The sequence below is a fragment of the Rutidosis leptorrhynchoides genome, chromosome 8, assembly GCF_046630445.1.
Source record: "Rutidosis leptorrhynchoides isolate AG116_Rl617_1_P2 chromosome 8, CSIRO_AGI_Rlap_v1, whole genome shotgun sequence".
Lineage (NCBI taxonomy): Eukaryota > Viridiplantae > Streptophyta > Magnoliopsida > Asterales > Asteraceae > Rutidosis > Rutidosis leptorrhynchoides.
The window spans coordinates 35,139,802-35,159,056 of NC_092340.1; the positions used below are offsets into that span (position 1 = coordinate 35,139,802).

General features: G+C 33.4%; 3 protein-coding genes across 3 annotated transcripts; 1 reads left to right on the forward strand and 2 right to left on the reverse strand.

Moving 5' to 3' along the window:
• Nucleotides 1-6,196: 6,196 nt before the first annotated feature.
• On the forward strand, nucleotides 6,197-7,953 carry LOC139861733 (expansin-A6-like). The gene is made up of 3 exons (XM_071850230.1): nucleotides 6,197-6,459; nucleotides 6,583-6,901; nucleotides 7,264-7,953. The coding sequence occupies exons 1-3, from the start codon at nucleotides 6,303-6,305 to the stop codon at nucleotides 7,571-7,573; spliced, it is 786 nt and encodes a 261-aa protein (XP_071706331.1). The 5' UTR covers nucleotides 6,197-6,302; the 3' UTR covers nucleotides 7,574-7,953.
• Nucleotides 7,954-9,018: 1,065 nt separating this feature from the next.
• Nucleotides 9,019-12,316, reverse strand: LOC139861632 (protein INVOLVED IN DE NOVO 2-like). The gene is made up of 7 exons (XM_071850080.1): nucleotides 12,148-12,316; nucleotides 10,779-11,698; nucleotides 10,516-10,697; nucleotides 10,312-10,401; nucleotides 9,932-10,216; nucleotides 9,644-9,853; nucleotides 9,019-9,571 (listed from the first exon to the last, which is right to left on the reverse strand). The coding sequence occupies exons 2-7, from the start codon at nucleotides 11,692-11,694 to the stop codon at nucleotides 9,338-9,340; spliced, it is 1,917 nt and encodes a 638-aa protein (XP_071706181.1). The 5' UTR covers nucleotides 11,695-11,698; nucleotides 12,148-12,316; the 3' UTR covers nucleotides 9,019-9,337.
• A 1,073-nt stretch (nucleotides 12,317-13,389) lies between these two features.
• On the reverse strand, nucleotides 13,390-16,811 carry LOC139863296 (uncharacterized). Its single transcript, XM_071851930.1, has 4 exons — nucleotides 16,757-16,811; nucleotides 14,614-16,649; nucleotides 14,276-14,525; nucleotides 13,390-14,186 (listed from the first exon to the last, which is right to left on the reverse strand). Exons 1-4 carry the CDS (start codon nucleotides 16,809-16,811, stop codon nucleotides 13,390-13,392), a joined length of 3,138 nt encoding a protein of 1,045 aa, XP_071708031.1.
• Between the last annotated feature and the right edge of the window lie 2,444 nt (nucleotides 16,812-19,255).

Sequence of the window (19,255 nt, forward strand, 5' to 3'; positions counted from 1 at the left end):
TTAAAAAGGGAGTAAATGAAACTCACAATACTGTATTTCGTAGTAAAAATACATATGACGGCATTGAATAATTGTAGGGTTGGTCTTCGATTCACGAACCTCCCAAAATCCTTTCATAAAAAGAAATACCCCGAGCAGGGCTCGAACCCGCGACCTCATGTTTAACCGCAACACCCAAGACCAATACTCTGTTTCAGTTTATCTGATTATATTTAAATTCAATATATAATTAACCCTTTTCTGTTTTTATCCTTTTCCTTCTTCTTTTTCTTACTCATTCAGTCGACCAGGGTAATGAATCATCAAACAATTCATTACTACACAATCTAAGTTCTTAATTTGAAACAAAAACGACTTATACTTATGATTTTATTTAACAGACACAATCAGAAAGAAATTAAAATCGACATCTGTTATGCGAGAAAAAATGATGATGAACTCAATACTTGATATCAAATTTTAGATCGTTTTAAAAGAAAATTCCTACATGAAATATATTTAAAATCCATCCTAGAAACTTCTGCCATCATCAATTTAACTTGAATCATTAAACTGAGTTCGAATTTTTGCCAAGAACAGACTGTTGACTTTTGAAAATAGAAACTTTGACTCGAAAATTGAGATTCGTTAAGATGAATTGAGAGCTCAATTTTTGCAGAAAGATTCAACAGAGAATTCCTAACAAGACTACATTTATAAATTTTGAAATGGGATTTGATTTCGAGATTTTGAATAAATTATGAAGTACAGAGCATTACGGACTGTTTTTTCTGTTTTTTTATATCTGTATTTATTTAATCATATATCAAATATATATGTATTTGTATATTATATACTTAAAGAAACATACTAATATTAATTATACAAATATTAACATCTAATATAAATGAAACAAATAATAATAATGTATAATAATCATTATTAATGATAATAGTAATAATAATATCTAATAATAATACCAATTATTAATCAAAGTGGCTAAAATTATAATTACTAATTATAATAATAATGATATTAACAATAATAATTATAATAATAACACAACAATTCATATGTATTAAATTTTATATAATAATTTTCAAATATAATAATAGTATAAATATTAGTATTAATAATAATGAATGTAATAAAAATTATATCCACTAGAATTAAACTTGTGATTACATTTAATACATTAATAATACAATTATACAATAACATTTATGTTTTATATTTATTACAAATAATTATTAATATAAAGTATGTATATATTTATATATATTCATTTTAATAGTAACCTAATTAATTTATTTATCATTTTACATTTTTGAACTAATTTATTAAAGTATACTTTATTAATTCAAAATGTTATATATATATATATATATATATATATATATATATATATATATATATATATATATATATATATATATATATATATATATATACTCTTATATTTATATATATATATATATACTCTTATATTTATTTTGTTATATATATATATATATATATATATATATATATATATATACAAACACACACACACACACAATTGTTCGTGAATCGTCGGGCATAGTCAAAGATCAATTGAATATATGAACATAGTTCCAAAATTTTCGAGACTCAACATTATAGACTTTGCTTATCGTGTCGGAAACATATAAAGATTAAGTTTAAATTTGGTCAGAAATTTTCGGGTTGTCACAGAAAAACTCCGCGTTTAGACCAAATAATAAGGGCCAATTTTTACGTCTCTAACAGGCCTTCAAAATCAATGAGACGGCCCTGTTTATAACACGGCTAGTCATATTGAAAAATTGTTCCAGATGATTCTTATCCGTTATTTTAACAGATTTTAGATCTAACATTGTTATATTATGACATAGTTGAAGCAAATGAAGCTATATATATAATATACGGAGTAATATATTTAAAGAGATTTAATTTCATTTGCTACAACCAACCAACACATACATACATACATACATACATACATACATACATATATATATATATATATATATATATATATATATATATATATATATATATATATATATATACACGGTCAAAAGGAAAAAAACATGTTTGGGGGAAGGTGGGGAAAACATTTTAAGCCACGTATTTAAGAAGGTAAATGTGTGCGACAAGGTGTGAACAATATATAAAAATTAAATATATATGATTGTGTGGTCTAGAATGCTTTCCTCTAATACCCCACGGAGTATTAAATAATAAAACATGAAGTACGCCCATAATAGAAATTGATTTCTCTTTGCATAGATTTTTTATTTATTTTTTGATTATGTGAGATGCCCCTATTTGCTGAATAATGTGTTAAACACACATACTATACCGAGTAAAAGTAAAAATAATACTTCGTAAAACAAATAAATACTCATGAAACACATAATTTGTTAATTATAAGACCATTTGTAACGCTAAAGTACCCACACTCTGGGATCCGAGTTGGCAAAGAAGCCACACCCAAAAATGGCCTATCCAGGCGTTGCTTGTCATTTTATGGGAAGCGTCCGTTGCTTTCCAACGCAGGAAACAACATGTGTTCCTTTTGATATTGTCCACATGTCACTCAAAGATGAGTGATTTTAAATTACTTTAACAATTATGAATTATATTTAACACATCTTCATAACAATCCTTTCTCACACCAAAAATTACACTACCATTACTTTCATCAAAAATCCACATAGCCTAATCATCCAAAAAGTGTAGGGAAAAAAAAAAACATCTCACACCAGAAACTCACGTGTCTACCATTATAAATGGTCTAAGTTCAGTTTCACATGTTTTCAATTTGACATAAGTATGTTTTTTTTTTAGAAAGCAACTGAGCACATTAAACATTTTGATTATTTTCCGCGAATATAACATATTGTTCACATAGCCGCCTCATTCATTTATAAATTCCCGTTAAAAACATAAAAATTCCAAATTTTGCGGCTACTTCAACTTTGGTATGTTTGTGTTTCAATTGGCAAATTATCAGGCATGTATTTTTTACAGTTGCTTCAATTTATGAAAATTGAAAATATATTTTTAACCTAAAATTGCATAAGCCTTTAAAGTATTAAATTAGTCCAGCAAACATATTTATGTATTCAAGTTCATTCACCATTTTGGTTCAAAAAATAAATAAATATTTGATCCGAATATAATACCTTGTATATTGTATATATAACGATTTTTTCATTTTATTTTTGGGGCCTCTCAAATTTTGAACTCTATTCGACCGCATATCTAACACATCTTTTGAGGCCGCGGCCATACTTCTTTACTTCTATACTTGAACCTATAACATTATGATTAGAGAGCACTACAATATTGCTAGGTTAATGATCTTTGATACGGTACATGCATATAATTCTAGTAGTTGTTCTTCGTTAGACCGGCAAAACAACAAGATGTGACAACTTTTCCATCAGAACAAAATTGATAGCTAAACTCTCAAAGTACAGAAAATAGACATACAACATCATAGAACTGAATCTTATTTCATTTCAACTATCAACGCCAAACATTTTAGTACGTGTAAATAATAAATGCAAAGTGTTTGTAGAAAAGTTTTATGGTTCTCAATCTATAGAATCTTGAAGTCATCTTATCTTGCTCACGATATTTATTCATTCGTGATTGTACAATATCCTTCAATTTAGATAATACTCAAAAATGTAAAAAGAATACAATTTAAGAATATTTATAGATTAGAGGCTGAACTTGGTAATAGATAAAAGTAAAGGGGTACATTTATCCGCCTACTAATGAATATTTGTGTTTTTAATAGTAGCATATAGCAAGCACAACTTCATAATAAAGCAAAGCGGCACACTTGTGGACCTTTTTCACACTTTTTAGTCTTCTAAAATTGTTCCAAATCTCAAAATTTGTTGTGAATTCCAGTGTTACCCTTGTCCTTTTCAGTGAAGATTCTGGGAGGGGAAGGGTATTTTAGACATAGTACGGAAAGTACAATAAGGGCTTGTTTTACAAGATGACTTATCTTGTCAATCAAAATTAGAAAAATCGCCTACCGCTACTAGTGGCTGTAATTAAGGAATCACCAAACAACAACTAAAATGGCTGTAATTAAGGAATCACCAAACAACAACTAAAATATTCTTTCTAATTTCTATATCACGTTATTATATACGAGGGTAAATTAGGTAAATAATGTAATATATAATTCTTTAAAAGTAAGTTTAATCATTAATAAGAGGCTAATAATATTTCCACTTTATTTTATATAAATCCATTTTTATCATGTATTGTGTAGTTGTAATCAGTATTGTAAAAGTCGGCCGACTTGACCGACGCGTGCCGATGCGTCGTTTTTTTTTTGTTCTCCGTTCCGTTTTTTCAGAAAACGACTCAAAAGACGGTTAGAGCTAAAAGTTCGGTCAAAGTCTGTCAAAGACGGTCAAAAATGGTCAACGTCAGTCAAATTTTCGTCAAGATCTGATATATTTTAAAATTATGGGTTGTTTTCATTTTTTGGGCCTCTCTTTTCTTTGTGTCCTTACTGATTATGTACTCGGTAACATTAATTGAGTTTGAAGTTTGATTGTTTTTAAATTCGAGTTCTTATTTAAGAAATTTATGGTACATAATCAACTACTTTATATATATAAATATATATTTAGGAAATTATTAATAAAGTCAACGTTGGTCAACGACCGATGCGTCCCCGACGCGTCCCCCGACTCGGCCGACGCGTCCTTTTTAGGTTTCGACCGATGCGTCCCCGACTCGCGACTTTTACAACCTTGGTTGTAATGCATCATTAATAGTTGTACATGATTAGTAAAACTACGTTAAATTGTTAAATATAAAAATACTAATCATATCCATAAGACTAGGTTTAATCATACTATATATACTCCCTCAGTCCCAACTTAGAAGTCCCCAAATAGAAAACACACAATTTAAGAAAAGTGACTGACACATATATACCTTTTTGTCTATTTTTCAGTTTTACCACTTAATTTTTACCTACTTTTTTGTCTTATTTAAATAAAGTAAGGATATAAAAGTATTTTAATCAATTATTTTTATCTAGTTATAGAATTAAACTATTAATTTAGAACAGACAAAAAAGAAAATCGGGACTATTAAAATTGGAACGGATGAAGTATAATTTATTTCGTGGTTCTTTATATAATTTAAAGTTACAATGAATAGATATTGTTTAATTATCTAAACTAGTTTTCGAACCCTCGCTTCACGCCGGTGGTTCGGTTTTCAATGTATTTTATTGCGTTTAGTTTGTAAAATTATTTCGTGGCTAACGATGATGTCGTTGAAGCACAACTCGAGTCGAACTAAAAGGTATAATCCGTGAAAGATTTAAATATTATTTTAAATTAACAATATATGTGCATCTCCCCGTTTCGTTATGGAATTGTCGACTTTTAAAAATTTAACGCAAAATCAACGTGTATGAAAAGTACCTCAAATATTTAGCGTTTTTTAAAAAAGCGTCCGTTTTGTGTATAGTTAGTGACATTGTGTTCCTAAAATTATTTCGAGTTTAACGATGTTGTCGGAAAAATTTAACTTGTTGCGAGCGAGAAGATATAACCCGTTAAATATTTGGGTGGAGTTTATTTAAGATTTTTTATGAAAATGGGTATTTGACACTTTATCCCAAAATGGGGGGCCGATTTAAATTTTAACCAAAGTGTGGGAGCCTTTTTGGCGAACTAAAAGATGAAAACAACAACAACAACAACAAAAAGGTGAAATGACAGAAATACTCCTGATTACTATTCATCGATTTTGTCTAATAGTTAGTATGGTAATAAGTTTGTTTACCATAAAATAGTAAAGTCATTACAAAAATGAATATTTAATATTTATTTTATAATTAGTTTAGCTGAATTTATAAATCAAAATATAGTAAGTTTAAACATAGTACTCAATCAATCAACGTTTATAATTTTCCCAACAAAATCTACTAGAAGGAGGTATATTTTAAAATTAATTGAATTTAGTTCAAAAATTTGAATATATTTATACTTAATTAATTAATTAATCATGTCCATTGTTTTTTCTTTATCTTCGGATAAGCCACATCACATTCCAGAGGACAGTATAAATTTTTACAATATCACTCCAATTTAATTCGTCATAATAAAATCCAAAATAAATTAAAATAAGATTCCTAAATTATATCATCCCTCCTTTATTAAACTTCTCTCTCCTCATTGGCTACAATAAGTAGCGCTTCAAGATTTCATTCTCTTCACACTTTCAACTCTCAAGTAACTCTGCATCTCTTGTTGTACGCTTGAGTGAAAATGGAGTTCGTTTGTCTCCGTTACATCTTAACTCTAACTCTTTACACATTAACGGTAACGTCCGTTAACGCTCGTATCCCTGGAGTCTACACCGGATCACAATGGGAAAGCGCTCACGCCACTTTCTACGGTGGCAATGATGCTTCCGGCACCATGGGTACGTCATCATTCCAATTTTTATTAACTATCATCATTACTCAAAGTTCATGTAATTAATTTTAATTTATTATTAACTCCATAATTCATAAATACGGAGTATTTGTGTTACATATATAAATAGGTGGTGCATGTGGTTATGGGAATTTATACAGCCAAGGGTACGGGGTTAACACGGCTGCACTAAGTACTGCTTTATTTAACAACGGGCTAAGTTGTGGTGCGTGTTTTGAAATAAAGTGTGTGGATGACCCGAGATGGTGTCATTCGGGTAGCCCGTCTATTTTCGTTACCGCTACGAACTTTTGTCCTCCGAATTTCGCTCAAGCTAGTGATAATGGTGGGTGGTGTAACCCTCCTCGAACCCATTTCGATCTTGCGATGCCTATGTTTCTCAAAATAGCCGAATATCGAGCTGGCATAGTCCCCGTCTCTTATCGCCGGTTAGTCTCTGATTTGTCAGTCATTATTCGAAATAAAAGAAGAAAACTTAATAAATTTAATTAATTTATGATTAGTAATACCCTTGAATGTACTAATTTAACATGTTTTATCTAGATAATTTATACTTTATAAAGGTTGATGAAATTGCGGCTTTATGTATAGAAATACGGTGTATATTCATTTTAATATGGTGATTTACCTTAAATTTCCTAACATTTTGACTTTACTATCTAAAAAGCATGAGTAGTGGGGTCTGACCCGGTTCTCAAAACCGTGTTTGTACATGTACGATTTTACTTGTGCAATATGACATATATACCCTTGTACACCAACTAAAAAGAATTTCATTTTGGTGGCACAGGGTGCCATGCCGAAAGCGAGGTGGGATAAGGTTCACCATTAACGGATTCCGTTACTTCAACTTGGTTCTCGTTACTAATGTTGCGGGGGCAGGGGATGTAACACGAGTGTGGGTCAAAGGTTCGAAGACCGGATGGATGAGTTTGAGTCGTAATTGGGGTCAGAATTGGCAATCAAATGCGGTTCTCATGGGTCAGTCACTTTCGTTTAGGGTCACGGGTAGTGATCGTCGCACTTCCACTTCGTGGAACATTGTTCCGGACAATTGGAAGTTTGGTCAAACATTCGTTGGAAAGAACTTTCGAGTTTAGTTGCAGTTTGAGTGTTAATGACTTATTTAGTTAAAGATATGAATGTTTTAAACTCTTTATATTAAGGTCACAAAACTTATAATAAACGTTTTGTGTAATAGTGTTGTTTTTAATTTAAAATTACGATTTTGAAAGAAGAAAAAAAAAGAAAAGAAAGAAATGGTGGGAAAGTTTAGCCGTTTTAGGGGAGTGTAATGAGGAGGTTTGTTTTAAGTTATTTTTGGGCAATTGAGAAATGGTTTGTAAGAAGAGCTGAAGTGGCTCTAAAGTCATGCCTTCAATCCCAATGACGGCCCGCAGCTTTTCATATATGTGTTTTTCATCTTTAATATTTAATTTTAATTTAATATTAATATAATGAGAATTGAATATCTTATTTTGTGTTGGCTTAACTTTATTTTATTCTTCGTGCTTAAAGGAAAGTGTTTCGATATATTTTAGTCTATGTTAAGCAGTACGTTTTCGATTAATCCCCGATTAATTATTTTTTAGAGCAATCCGTTTCGATTTTTAAAAATTCGTTTAATTAAACGGTCAACGTCAATTAATGGGTTAAAATCGAATTTTTTATTTTTTTTTTGGTAACCGAGGAACCACTACTACGAATAGGCACATTGTCCTCAGCGCAGCGCGTAAACCTTGGGGCAGCAGGCAACGCAGGTATCACATGTGCCAGGAAAAGCACCCTCTTGTCAGGGGCCACTATTAAGTTCGTCTGCCTATGGCAGGATTCGAACCCAAATTTAAATCGAATTTAGTAATCAATGTCGGTCAAAGTAAAACATGGTTAACATTTTAACATGAATTTAAACTAGAACTTTATAGTTTTTGATCAAATGATAATTTTAGATAATTATGTTAAAGTTTATTTTTATATTTATGATTTTTTTCTATATTTACACATAATTACTAAAATTTAATATTTAAATGTATAAAGTACAATTCGATTAATCCCCGTTTAATCTCCGAATTAGCGATTAATCTTTCTAAAGTCTCTACTGATTAATCCCCGAATAGCGAATTTTGCAACCTTGATGTTAAGTATGTACTAATTGGCATGAGTATTGACACATTTTGTCGAAAAATTACAGCTCCACATAATCGGAGTACAAAATTATTTTTAACAATTGTACAAATGAAAACATATTTTGACAATTTAATAATTGCTTTACTTCCTCAAAACATGTTCACCCTAGCAAGCCCATTCAATCATCATGCATAATTCACATGAATTAGGCAAAAATGAATATGATTTAACACATAAAAAGTTTGGTTGTCTCCAACAAGATGGAAATCTTAGGAAACAATCGGGTTGTCACAAACTTATTGATTAATGCATTCTTCTAAAATCGGATCAACCCAAAAAAAAACTTCCGATAGGCATTGATATCTACCGCAACATGATTATGTTTTTCTCAGTTTGGGCTGCTCGCATATTTTGGATCAGGGCTTAAAAATCAGCCCATTACATAATACAATTGGGCACAGACAAGGCCATTGACCCGTGCAAACCAGCACTATGCCATATTGCCATTGCCATATGCACAATAAAAATGACTTCTTTATAAAATGATCAACGTTTTTGAAACACATTCAGACAAATTCAATACATTAAAAGTCTAACCACCAACAATTATTACTAAATCAAAGTCTTTTATTACACCTTGTTGGAGAGTCTTTGTCATAAACAAGTCCCAATAATAAGAATCTGAATTCCATCTATATGAAATAACACTACCAACTTCTTCCGAAAGCAGCGATCGGTCACATTAATCGTTTGCGTTTTTGATAATCCCACATGTTTAAAAGAGAAGTAACCCCTTCCTGCAAAGTAGCTTTTCTCCCTTCAGTAAAGTTCCACAGCTCAGTTGTAATGTATCTTCCACTCGGATTGTAATCGTTAATCTCCATTAAAGCAGTCACCACAGCTTTATACACATCTTCACCCAAATCTCTCTTTAAACCCTTCAATTTATCATCATTTTCATCAATAATTTCCTGCATCAATAACATAAACCTTATAGTTAATTTGTCCCTTCGAACATATAAAAATGACGGTTTACAACATACCTTTGATTTTCCATTATCAGTTAACATTTTAAATGGATGCCAATTGGGATCTCGAAGGTATTCTTCCCACAACGAGCACATTTCCGAAGCCCGGTCCTCTGCATCCATGTCACCATATTTCATCTTCATCGCATCGAGAAATGGTTTATTCTCAAGCTCTCCCATTCTCTTGACACCAATATGTGCAGTTTTTGATAGTTCTTTAAAACCCTAAAACATAACAATAAAGTAATCAACAATATATTATGATATCTTTATTTGGTGTCTTATCAGAAGATATATACCGACTTCGATTAATTCTTTACGTGCATCCTGCAGTTCATCGTTGCTTTTACGTTCCTGAACAACAAGAGTTTGGTTTAAGCTTTCTAAATCTTCAAGTTCTTCCTCTCGTTCCCTTAAATTCTTGTGTATCTCCTCAACTTTCTTTAAAACCTCCATGTCATCATCTCCGATATGTTTCATCACGTTTAATTGACCCCTCAAACGTTCTATCTCAAGCTCTACTGCTTGTTTTGCATCCAGTTGTTTCTCAAGTAATATAATCTTCTTGTGTAGTTCCTCTTTTTGTTTCTACAGTTAATTATCATAAATAAACAACACTTATCACAACAAATGAAACCTTGTAATCAAGAATTAACAAGATTTAAAAAGAATTAAGCACAAACCTTTTGATCTTCAGCAAGTTTCATCACACTTTGATCAGCTTTCCTTTGTTCATCAGACGCCATCTCAAGCAAACTATTTTTTGCAGCATTCTATCACACGAATTAAAAAAAAAACAATTAAATGACAAATGACAATGATGTTTGAAATATTATAAAACAGACAAACCAAAAAACACAATTGTACATAAATAAAAAATGTCACACCTCTTCAAGTTCTTCAGCGAGCTTTTTCCTTTGATTTTCATTCACAACTTCACGTTTCTCCAACTCTTGCCCCCGAAGCTCGAGTTCTCTCTTTTGGTTTACTAACTGCTCTTTAATCCTCTCATGCTCATTAAAGATTCTTTGGAAATGTTCTCGTGTGCCAATCTGCATTTTCTTCAAATCTAATAAACAAAAGCAAATTAGTTAATAACTTTACAAGCATATGTAAATAAATAGCAGAGCTTGAAGAAAACAACACGTACCTTCATTATAAGATTGATGTAACTTATCTTTTTCTGCAATTAGCTTGCTAAGTGAATTTTCTGTCTCAACAAATTTACTCTCCATTTCTTCAAAGTTTCTTTTCTTAGATTCAATCACACTTGTCAAATTCGACACGAGTGTATTCGCCTTACGATCTTCTTCCGCCATAATATCAGACACGGTCCTTAAATCACCAATTTTACGCAAATGCTCCCCGATTATATTTAATGCTTTGAAATCATCAGCACGAGCCACCCAACCGTAAATAAACTTAGCATCATTATTAACTTTCCAATCCCGTTTTCCACGATGTTCAGCCTCGTAAGCCTTTTCAAATGACATGGCATTATTAAACCCATCCCAACCTTTATTAAACTCAACTACAGCACACCCCGAATGCCCACGATAATTCCACAACGGGTGCACCCGCGTGGGATTAAAACCTCGTGCAGTTAAATGGTCCCTCATGTTCGAGCCACTTTTTCCTACATAACGACCGTCTTTCAGTTCAGTAGGTAGATTGACAACAATACCCTTCCATGGCCAAACAAACATTTCATCACCATCATGTTCAGAAAGATGATTAACTTTTTCTTTAGGTTTTGAACCAGAAGTGGTTTCAGATGAATTGTTTTCAAGAAATTTAACAAGTGCGAGATGATTTGCTTTGTCTCTCGGATTTCTCTTTTGCGAGTCACTTTTGCCTACCATTGTAGCATGCTGTAGTAGCTCCTTGTATTGAAACTCACGCTTTTTCTTATTACGACAATACGGGCAAGTAAATGTTCCTTCGGATAACTTGACCTGGTGTTTTCCACTCTTTAAGTCTTCGTACGATTCATCCACAAATTCCTCCACCTCAGAATCACTCCCATCAGTGTCTCCTCCAGAGCTTTGATCCATATAATCCTCCATTTTTCTGTTGAGCAAAAAATGCTAACAATATAAGAATTTTGTCATGTCTATATTAAATTTCATTTCAACTAAAATGAAGATACAGCTTATATTGACAATTACTAGCGCTGAAGATCAGATAAACTATGATGAAGACAACAGGTTCGTTATCGAAAATATAGATGTACATTTTTGTAACTCATGATTCATAACATTGTAGTAATATTCACATGATTCGATTTCTATAACAATTGGAGTCTATTATTGGTAAATCTTTTGCGGTATATTAATTTACGTTTACATTTACAGTCCAGAGTCATAAACCCTAAATTTAAACATTCAATTGCAAAGCAAACTGAACAGATAAATTTTCGTATGTCAGTTACAACGACACATACATTTCACAGATTCTACATAATGCATATAAAATATTTACTATTTTTAGTAAAATACATTGGAGCTTCGTGTACGAACCTGCAATAGTTAGTGAGTGCAGCAGCAGGAACAAGCGACCGAGAGTTATGTCAAATTTTCATAGTTTTGGGGATTATAATTTTATTGGAGATAGTTGAAAGAGAAACCCCGGAGGTGAAATTAGGGTTTTAAATTTGGGGATAAACAAGAGCAGAGTGAGGAGGTGGATGTATATGGAAAGGTGTGGCCTAAAGTCGACAAAATTTCATTCCTCGTCCCTGAACTTAACATCGACTTTGACTCCCGGTCCTTTTTCTTTTTTTTGTGCAATCCGAGTCCCCAAACTATGAAAAGGGTACAGCCCTCGTCCCCCCGTCTACTTTCTGTCAAAACCTACCGTTACCCCTTATCACGTGCATGTCATGTGAGGGCATTTTTGTCATTGTATTCTCTTCTTCTATCATAAAAACCCCCAAACGTCCCCAAATTAGGGTTCCATCTTTCCAAAAAGCTACCTGTTCATCTTTCTAAAAAGCGAGCACGCAGGTCGTCAACAAACACATCAAATAACGATGGTTTATTGTAATTGCGGTATACTTGCAGCTCAACGAACGTCAACAACACGAAAGAATCCAGATAGGCGTTTCTTCAGATGTCGAAATCAGGTTCTTCTTTTTGACTAATTTTATTTTAATTTTAGTTCTGATTTTGATGTCGAATCCAGAAATGAGGTTTGATTAAATGCTTTGTAATCTGTTATATTTGCAGTTTTCAGATTGTGGTTTCTTTTGTTGGATTGATCCACCTACTAGGGCTGACGCTATCGGGGATGAGCCACAACAAGATTTGCTTCAATTGGAAAAGCAAAAAACAAGAAGACTAAAGTGGATTATTTTTCTTCATTGGGTTGGAATTATATTGTACTTTATTGTATTTTAAGTTGTCAATGGTGTTGTTTGGGATTGTAAAATGTTGGTAATGTATGCTGAAGTACTGTATGTGCCAATGTTGTGTTTTAACATCAATAAAAATCAATGTTTTGATTCTTTCTCATTGTGTTTGCAAAATAACATCAATTAGCAAGAGAAATAACATCTAATTTAGCTAATGACAAGTACCACATAACAAGTACCAATTTACCAAAAGACAAGTACTAATTAAAGCAATTCATTGTTCGTTACAAAAGTACCAAATTACCAAAAGACAATACACTAGATTGTTCATTACATTAACACCAAATACCAAATAACATTGTTCTAAAGACAAGTAACACAAACCAAAAGACAATAAACAGAATCACATTCAAGGACCACCATTTCCAGTTTTTGCTTTCTTCTTGCTACCTTTACCACTTGATTGCTTGTTGGCACCTTTACCACTTGCTTGCTTTCTTTTCAACCCTTCACCTCTAGTTGGGCAACCCCTTACATTATGACCATATATTCCACACCTTGAACATTTAATACTTGTACCCTTCTTTGACAGCTTTCCTTTATTAACCATGTCATCTTTTTCTTCAAGTGATTTCCTCCTGTTCTTCTTAGGACGACCTGCAGTTGGAATTTTTTTTGGACATACCAAAGTTGTTGGTACTGGAGACTTGACCCACTCAGATTTGCCTTTCACAGGGTTAATGGTATGTGAATAAGTTTGTTCCCAAGTAGATAACCAATAAACAGGATGAACATTTGACTCTAAAACAACATCTTGACTATAAACAGACATGTTCAACATTGCAGCTACTGCATGCTTACAAGGCATGCCTGTAAGCTCCCATTTTCTACAGCTGCAAGTTCTCAAAGTCATGTCAACCACACATTGGTCATGATGATGACCATTCACCTGATACTTATCATCCCCATTCCAAATAACATCACATTTCATTGCTTCTTTCTTTATGTTGTCAAACATCTTAGTGGCAGCTGGTGTAAGTGGCCCTTTAGACTTTGAGATTGTTGTTCTAACATTAGCAATTCTTTTCATCAAATATGTTCTGATATACTCCAAAGCAGTAATGATTGGCTTGTCTCTAGCCTCACATAGCCATCTATTTAGCACTTCACAATGATTGTTTAACAATATGTCTGAATGTGCACGCCCTATGGGACAGTATATTTAAAACTTTAATAAAATGCAACTGTAAATGGTACCAAACTATGAATTTAAAGGAAATAAAGACCAATTTTACCTGTAAAATGACTTCTTGCCCATTGTGCAGGTTGTATTTTAGAAAGATACAGATGTGCAGGTTCACTAAAATCTTTAAACTCAGCCATTCTCCTTTCAAACTGAGGTACAGTGGTGGCACTTGCACAAGCCCACAAATGATTCTTATATGCAACCCCACTCCAATACTTCTTCATATTCTGTTGAATGTGCCTCAAACAGAATCTATGTTCAGCCACAGGAAAAACTTTACCAACAGCAGCTATTAGTCCCTGTAACCACAGTATAACCATAGTATATAAATTAGACATTAAAAACTAAGTAATATATGACATAAATTAGACATGGTATTAATGGTACCTTCTGCCTATCACTTATGAAAGTGAAATTGGACATCTCAGTCAAATCCAAGTCTCTAGCCAATAATTCAAGAAACCACAACCATGAACTGTAGCATTCTGATTCCACAATTGCATAAGCAAGAGGGTATATTCCATTATTGGAGTCAAGACCAACAGCTGTTAACATAAAACCACTAGCTGGTTCTTTCATAAAAGCTCCATCCAAACCAAGAAGATCTCTTCCAATAGCATTAAAACCTCTTTTCAATGGACCCAAACATATGTAAATCCTTTTGAACACTCTTGTCATTGATGATGGTGTATCACAATCTTCTACCTCAAGCTTAACAGTGCTACCAGGGTTAGACCTTCTCAGTTCAAGTATATAATCTCTTAGTTCTCCATATTGATCCATGTAGCTTCCCTTTATCAATTGTCTGGCTTTTTGAAGTGCCCTAAAAGCTTTATGTGGATGTATTTTGACCTCCAAATCCTTCTCTAATTGGGCTTTCACTGCTTTCACTGGGATTTCTGGGTTTGTTTGTAAATGATCAACCAACTGTTTAGAAAGTAATTTTGATGTACATTGCCTAATGATTCTTGATTCAAAACAATCATGCCGATCTCTGTATGTTTTAACCACCCATGTATCTGCATTAGGTTCCTTGGACACATGTAAAACCCAGTCACATTCAATGTGCTTTGCCCTATGATGTGATTTTTTATTCTTATCTTTATTGGGTGTAGTGGGTGTATTTGTCTTTTTCCCTTTATTTCCCACCTTTAATTTGGTCCCACTAGTCTCACCTACCTTCACATCTTTTGAAGTTTGACCAGACTCTTTCCAAACAACACCCTCACACCTTGCCCTCACTCTAATCTTGTCATTTTTCACTATTACCAGATTCCTTCTACTCTCAACTGCATGCAAATTTATTGCTTCTGTAACCTCTGCCTTAGTTCCAAACTCTTGACCATGAATGAACCTAATAGTACCAACTCCAATTGGTCTTTCCTGCTCTTGTGCCTTCAATTGTTTAATTTTTTTTTTCCTCATAAAACCAGGGTCATCCTCATCACCAATATCACTATCAAATTGATCAATACCAAAAACTTCATTATCAACATAGTCATCCTTTTGTGCTTCAGTAGGTTGTTTGGTTGAATTTCCCATGTATTCAACATCAATATCAATATTGTTTACAAATTCTCTCATGTCAACAAACTCATCAAATATATCATTCTCTTCATCTACAATAAACTCAGCATCATCTTCATCATCATCATTATCACTTTCAATTAATGCCTCAGGCTGATCATCTTCAACACCTTCTTCACTAACTACTGGAGCTTCACTAGAAAGGACCACTGGTTCATCATCTTCAACATTATTAGCTTCATCCCTAATTACTGAAACTTCACATGCAGGGTCCAATGGAACTTCACTAACTACTGGAACTTCACTAGATAGCACCAATGGTTCATCATCTTCAACATTATTAGCTTCATCCATTACTACTGGAACTTCACATGCAGGGACCAATGGAACTTCACTAACTGTTACTTCAGCTCCTTCTACAACTAGCTTCTTAGCAACTTTGCCTTTTTTACCTTTTGGTTTTTTCTTAACTGTTATTTCCTCTTCCTCAACTATCTCCTTTAGCACAAATTTACTTCTACCAGCTGGACTAACAAACTCAGGCACAATCACCTTTGGGTTGAGTTCATGTTCTGTGTAAACAGACATTTCCACAACCCTATTCTTCTTCCTACTTTCTTTGACATATTTAAGCATATTTCTAACATCATCATCTGAACCTAATGGTTCTAAACCAAAATCAAGGTCACTACCAGGCCTAAGAAAGTGATATACTATCACCTTGAAACCATCATATCCCAAGTCTTGAATGAGATGGTCAAGCTCATGTATTGAAAACATATCCATGTCAATAAAATCAATGTAACTTACTTTCCCATTCACATATTCCCTTCCTGGAGCATCAGTAAACTCTCCACCATGATGAATCTTTAGTGTAAACAGTAAATCATCACACCCTGTTACGAATAAAACACAAAATAAAATGTAAAAAATTAGGGTTTAAAATGATATCGAGTGTGAAATTACAGAACAAAAAATGCAATTAAGATACACAGATACTCACCGTAAATAAATCCAAGATCATAATCAGGATCTATAGGTCGAATTGTGTAATCCATCGAATACGAGCCTCAGGATCGTTAAAGAAGAACTTGACCTAATTTGGGGACGAAGAATAAAGAGTGAGGTGAAGTTTTGGGGGTTTTTATGATAGAAGAAGAGAATACAATGACAAAAATGCCCTCACATGACATGCACGTGATAAGGGGTAACGGTAGGTTTTGACAGAAAGTAGACGGGGGGACGAGGGCTGTACCCTTTTCATAGTTTGGGGACTCGGATTGCACAAAAAAAAGAAAAAGGACCGGGAGTCAAAGTCGATGTTAAGTTCAGGGACGAGGAATGAAATTTTGTCCCTAAAGTCACATTAACACTGTTTATTTAAATATTTATTTTTTTCAGGAAATAACTAATATATTCGAAAATCAAATTTGAAAATCATACATATTCAAGGGAATAATAACCAAAAATCATATGAGAGCATACGGATTCAAGGATCTCGACTTTGTAATATAACATGATTTTATTCATACACAATAGGCACAACATCACGTTTATCCGAAACCAAAGAAATGCAAACAAATGGTTCATGCGATTGACATATTCGAAAGTGTTGAGCAATTACTAGCTAAGTAGCTAGGCGCGTGGCTTAGTTAGCGATTGGATTGACACATGGCACGTCATTTCTTACCACCACCTTCAGGACCACCGAATACTTTATAAGTAGTCTCGTTAACAACATTGCCAGTACCCTCGGGGTTACCGAATACTTTATAAGTAGTAACGTGAACAACATTGCCAGTTTCACCACCCTCAGGACCACCGAATGCTTTATAAGTCATATCGTTAACATCATTGCCGGTTTCACCACCCTCGGAACGACCAGATACTTTATAAGTAGTAACGTTAACAGCATTGCCAGTTTCACCATCCTCAGGACCACCAGATGCTTGATAAGTAGTAACGTTAACATCATTGCCAGTTTCACCACCCTCGGGACCACCAGATGCTTGATAAGTAATAACGTTAACAACATTGCCAGTTTCACCACCCTCAGGACCACCAAATGCTTTATAAGTGGTAGAGTTAACAGCATTGCCAGCTTCACCACCCTCAGGACCACCGAATACTCTATAAGTATTAACGTTAACAACATTGCCGATTTTGCGGGAAGAAATTTTCCCATGATCGTTATGATCACCTCGTTTCTTATCATCACCAGCCGTAACCGTTGTTGCAACAAGAAGCAACATTATTATTCCAATCACACCCATTGTCCTTACAACCGATACCATCTTAAGAACTAACTAAATTGATATATATTATTAAGATAGTAAACTTTTGGATGTGAAAGAGAGAATGGTAGTAGTGTTATATATAATGATGATGATGATTAGTTACTTTGATAAATGATAACGACATGCCAACCAATATATGCCTAATAAAAACTTGGAAAAAATAAAAATAAAAATCTACAAATGTGAAGCATTGTTAGACTCGGAGTATTTTTTTCCTGTTCGGGCTTTGTTTGTGGCGATATAGTTAGTTATATAATATATATAATAGTAGTTAAGATTTGAACCTTATTTGATGCAACGTGCAACAAAGCATTGGGAAAGCTGAAATCAAAGCACAAAGAAGTTTTGGTGGAATAAAAAAAATCAAAGTGAATTCAGCTAACTTGATCTTATTTTTATAATAAGCTACTATTATTGATAATTTCGCAACATAATTGTAAGAGGCATGAGCTCAACTATATACGTATGCAGTTGCCAGTGGGATATATTTATTATTGTTGGTTTATTTTGGTTAGTAGAAGATATGTTTATCCCACATTGGTGGGAGGAAGATGTGAGGGGTGAGTGACTTGGTTATATAAGAGGGGTTAAGTCTTCATTCCAAATCGCACCAATCAATACACTTTAAGTATTTGATTATTTCTTTCTTTCTTACCCTTGTTTGAGAGTTGTATTAGTTAAATATTTTGGAGAGTGTAGTTGGCTTAAGAGAGTCGTCTATATCATTGTAACAATTTGTGATATAGTGTATTTCTCTCTTTGGGGGCCGGTGGTTTTTCTCCTGTTTTGGAGTTTCCACGTTAAATCTTGTGTTGTGTATTATTTTTATTTCTTTACTATTATTGTTGGGCTGGGTGGTGGGAATTAGTGAGACCGTAATTTTCCAACAACTGGTATCAGAGCGTCAGGTTTGACGGGGGTCTCGGTTATAGGAGTCGGAGTATGCTCTGTTGTTGCCACGGGAGTGGATCGTCCACATCAGAAACGAGTTCTATTGATCGTATAGGGTATCTGGTTAGACAATATTTTTTCTGATTCGTAGTAATAGTTGGATTTGTTAGTGGCCTAGTTGTGGATTTCCGATTTAAAGGGTCCTGGCTACCTGCTACATCTTTTGGCTATTCGAAACGTGGGCAAAATCAGAGAAAGTTGTTGTCTATAGGATACGGATACGATGTCGAAGTTCAGTCCAATGAGGTTTGATG

What these genes read in the sequence shown, in the direction of transcription:
- LOC139861733 (XM_071850230.1), top strand. Translation starts at nt 6,303, where the DNA reads ATGGAGTTCGTTTGTCTCCGTTACATCTTAACTCTAACTCTTTACACA. An exon ending in TGATGCTTCCGGCACCATGG is followed by an intron (nt 6,460 to 6,582) that starts GTACGTCATCAT and finishes ATATATAAATAG; the next exon opens with GTGGTGCATGTGGTTATGGG. An exon ending in GTCCCCGTCTCTTATCGCCG is followed by an intron (nt 6,902 to 7,263) that starts GTTAGTCTCTGA and finishes TTGGTGGCACAG; the next exon opens with GGTGCCATGCCGAAAGCGAG.
- LOC139861632 (XM_071850080.1), bottom strand. Translation starts at nt 11,694, where the DNA reads ATGGAGGATTATATGGATCAAAGCTCTGGAGGAGACACTGATGGGAGT. An exon ending in ACATCAATCTTATAATGAAG is followed by an intron (nt 10,698 to 10,778) that starts GTACGTGTTGTT and finishes TTTGTTTATTAG; the next exon opens with ATTTGAAGAAAATGCAGATT. An exon ending in TCGCTGAAGAACTTGAAGAG is followed by an intron (nt 10,402 to 10,515) that starts GTGTGACATTTT and finishes TTCGTGTGATAG; the next exon opens with AATGCTGCAAAAAATAGTTT.
- LOC139863296 (XM_071851930.1), bottom strand. Translation starts at nt 16,811, where the DNA reads ATGGATTACACAATTCGACCTATAGATCCTGATTATGATCTTGGATTT. An exon ending in TGATCTTGGATTTATTTACG is followed by an intron (nt 16,650 to 16,756) that starts GTGAGTATCTGT and finishes TATTCGTAACAG; the next exon opens with GGTGTGATGATTTACTGTTT. An exon ending in TCATAAGTGATAGGCAGAAG is followed by an intron (nt 14,526 to 14,613) that starts GTACCATTAATA and finishes CTGTGGTTACAG; the next exon opens with GGACTAATAGCTGCTGTTGG.